Below are 871 nucleotides of genomic sequence, written 5' to 3'. Positions count from 1 at the left end.
AGACTCGGCTCTGCCAGCTGTGCAGCATCGGGGCCCCATGAGGAGCCCTCATAGAGCTGCGGACGATCGTAGGGTTCAAAAGTATTTAATTTGTTTGTTTTTTATTTATTATTTTAAATTTAATGAAATAAATTAAACTCTAATTTCGAGTATTTGCAGGCTTGGCGCAGCAACAGAGCAGCGGAGCACCGGGTGGAAGGCGTCGTCGGTATTGCGTCATTTTTTTTTGTTTTTTTTCGTTTTCTGCTGTAATATCTTTGAATTTAAATTAATTAAATAAAAATTATTTAACAATTAAGCCATGATAGCCCATCAGCCGCCAGCGGCTTCTCCCCTCATACGGAGATATCCATAACACTCCTCTGCTGCAGCCGCTGCCATGCTTGTGGGAGCTGCTTCTGCAGCAGCAGCAGCAGCAGCTGCTGCTGCTGCAGCAGCCGGAGGAATTCGTCTATGCGTGTGCTTGTCTGGCGCAGCTGTGCTGCAGCAGCAGCAGGTGCTGCTGCTGCAGCAGCAACGTGTACATCAGCTGCAGCAACAGAGGGGGCTGAAATATATCCCCTTTCATGGCCGCAACAAGAAGCCGCGAAAGGTACCTCCCCCGCCCCCAGTGTTTGCTGCTGATGCTGTGGCTTTGTCTCCTCAATCTACTGTTATATCTGATGAGCTGCAGTTGCAGCAGCAGCAGCAGCAGCAGCTGCGGCTGTCTCCCTATCAAGCTGTTCACCTTCTGCAGGCGTTCTTGCCTCTGAGGCCTATAAACGCTTCTGGAGATGCAGCAGCAGCAGCAACTCCCCCAAAACAGCAGCAGCAGCAGCAGCAGCAGCAGCAGAAGCAAGAGCAGCAGCAGGAAGATGAGGCCGAAGCAGCT

At 50.7% G+C, this 871-nt stretch overlaps 1 protein-coding gene across 1 annotated transcript in view; it reads left to right on the top strand.

The window, feature by feature from the left end:
- Window positions 1-379: 379 nt before the first annotated feature.
- Window positions 380-871, top strand: part of EMH_0050260 (50S ribosomal protein L1, putative) — a gene marked incomplete at both ends in the record, with an annotated part of 1587 nt that continues 1095 nt past the window's right edge. The window contains one exon of the mRNA XM_013496628.1: window positions 380-871. Coding sequence (XP_013352082.1) covers window positions 380-871 — 492 coding nt within the window.

Source organism: Eimeria mitis, genomic scaffold (assembly GCF_000499745.2).
Source record: "Eimeria mitis Houghton genomic scaffold, Emh_scaff2201, whole genome shotgun sequence".
Classification (NCBI taxonomy): domain Eukaryota; phylum Apicomplexa; class Conoidasida; order Eucoccidiorida; family Eimeriidae; genus Eimeria; species Eimeria mitis.
The sequence above is the reverse complement of the archived record's forward strand: the minus strand, read 5'-3'. Positions and strand labels throughout refer to the sequence as shown.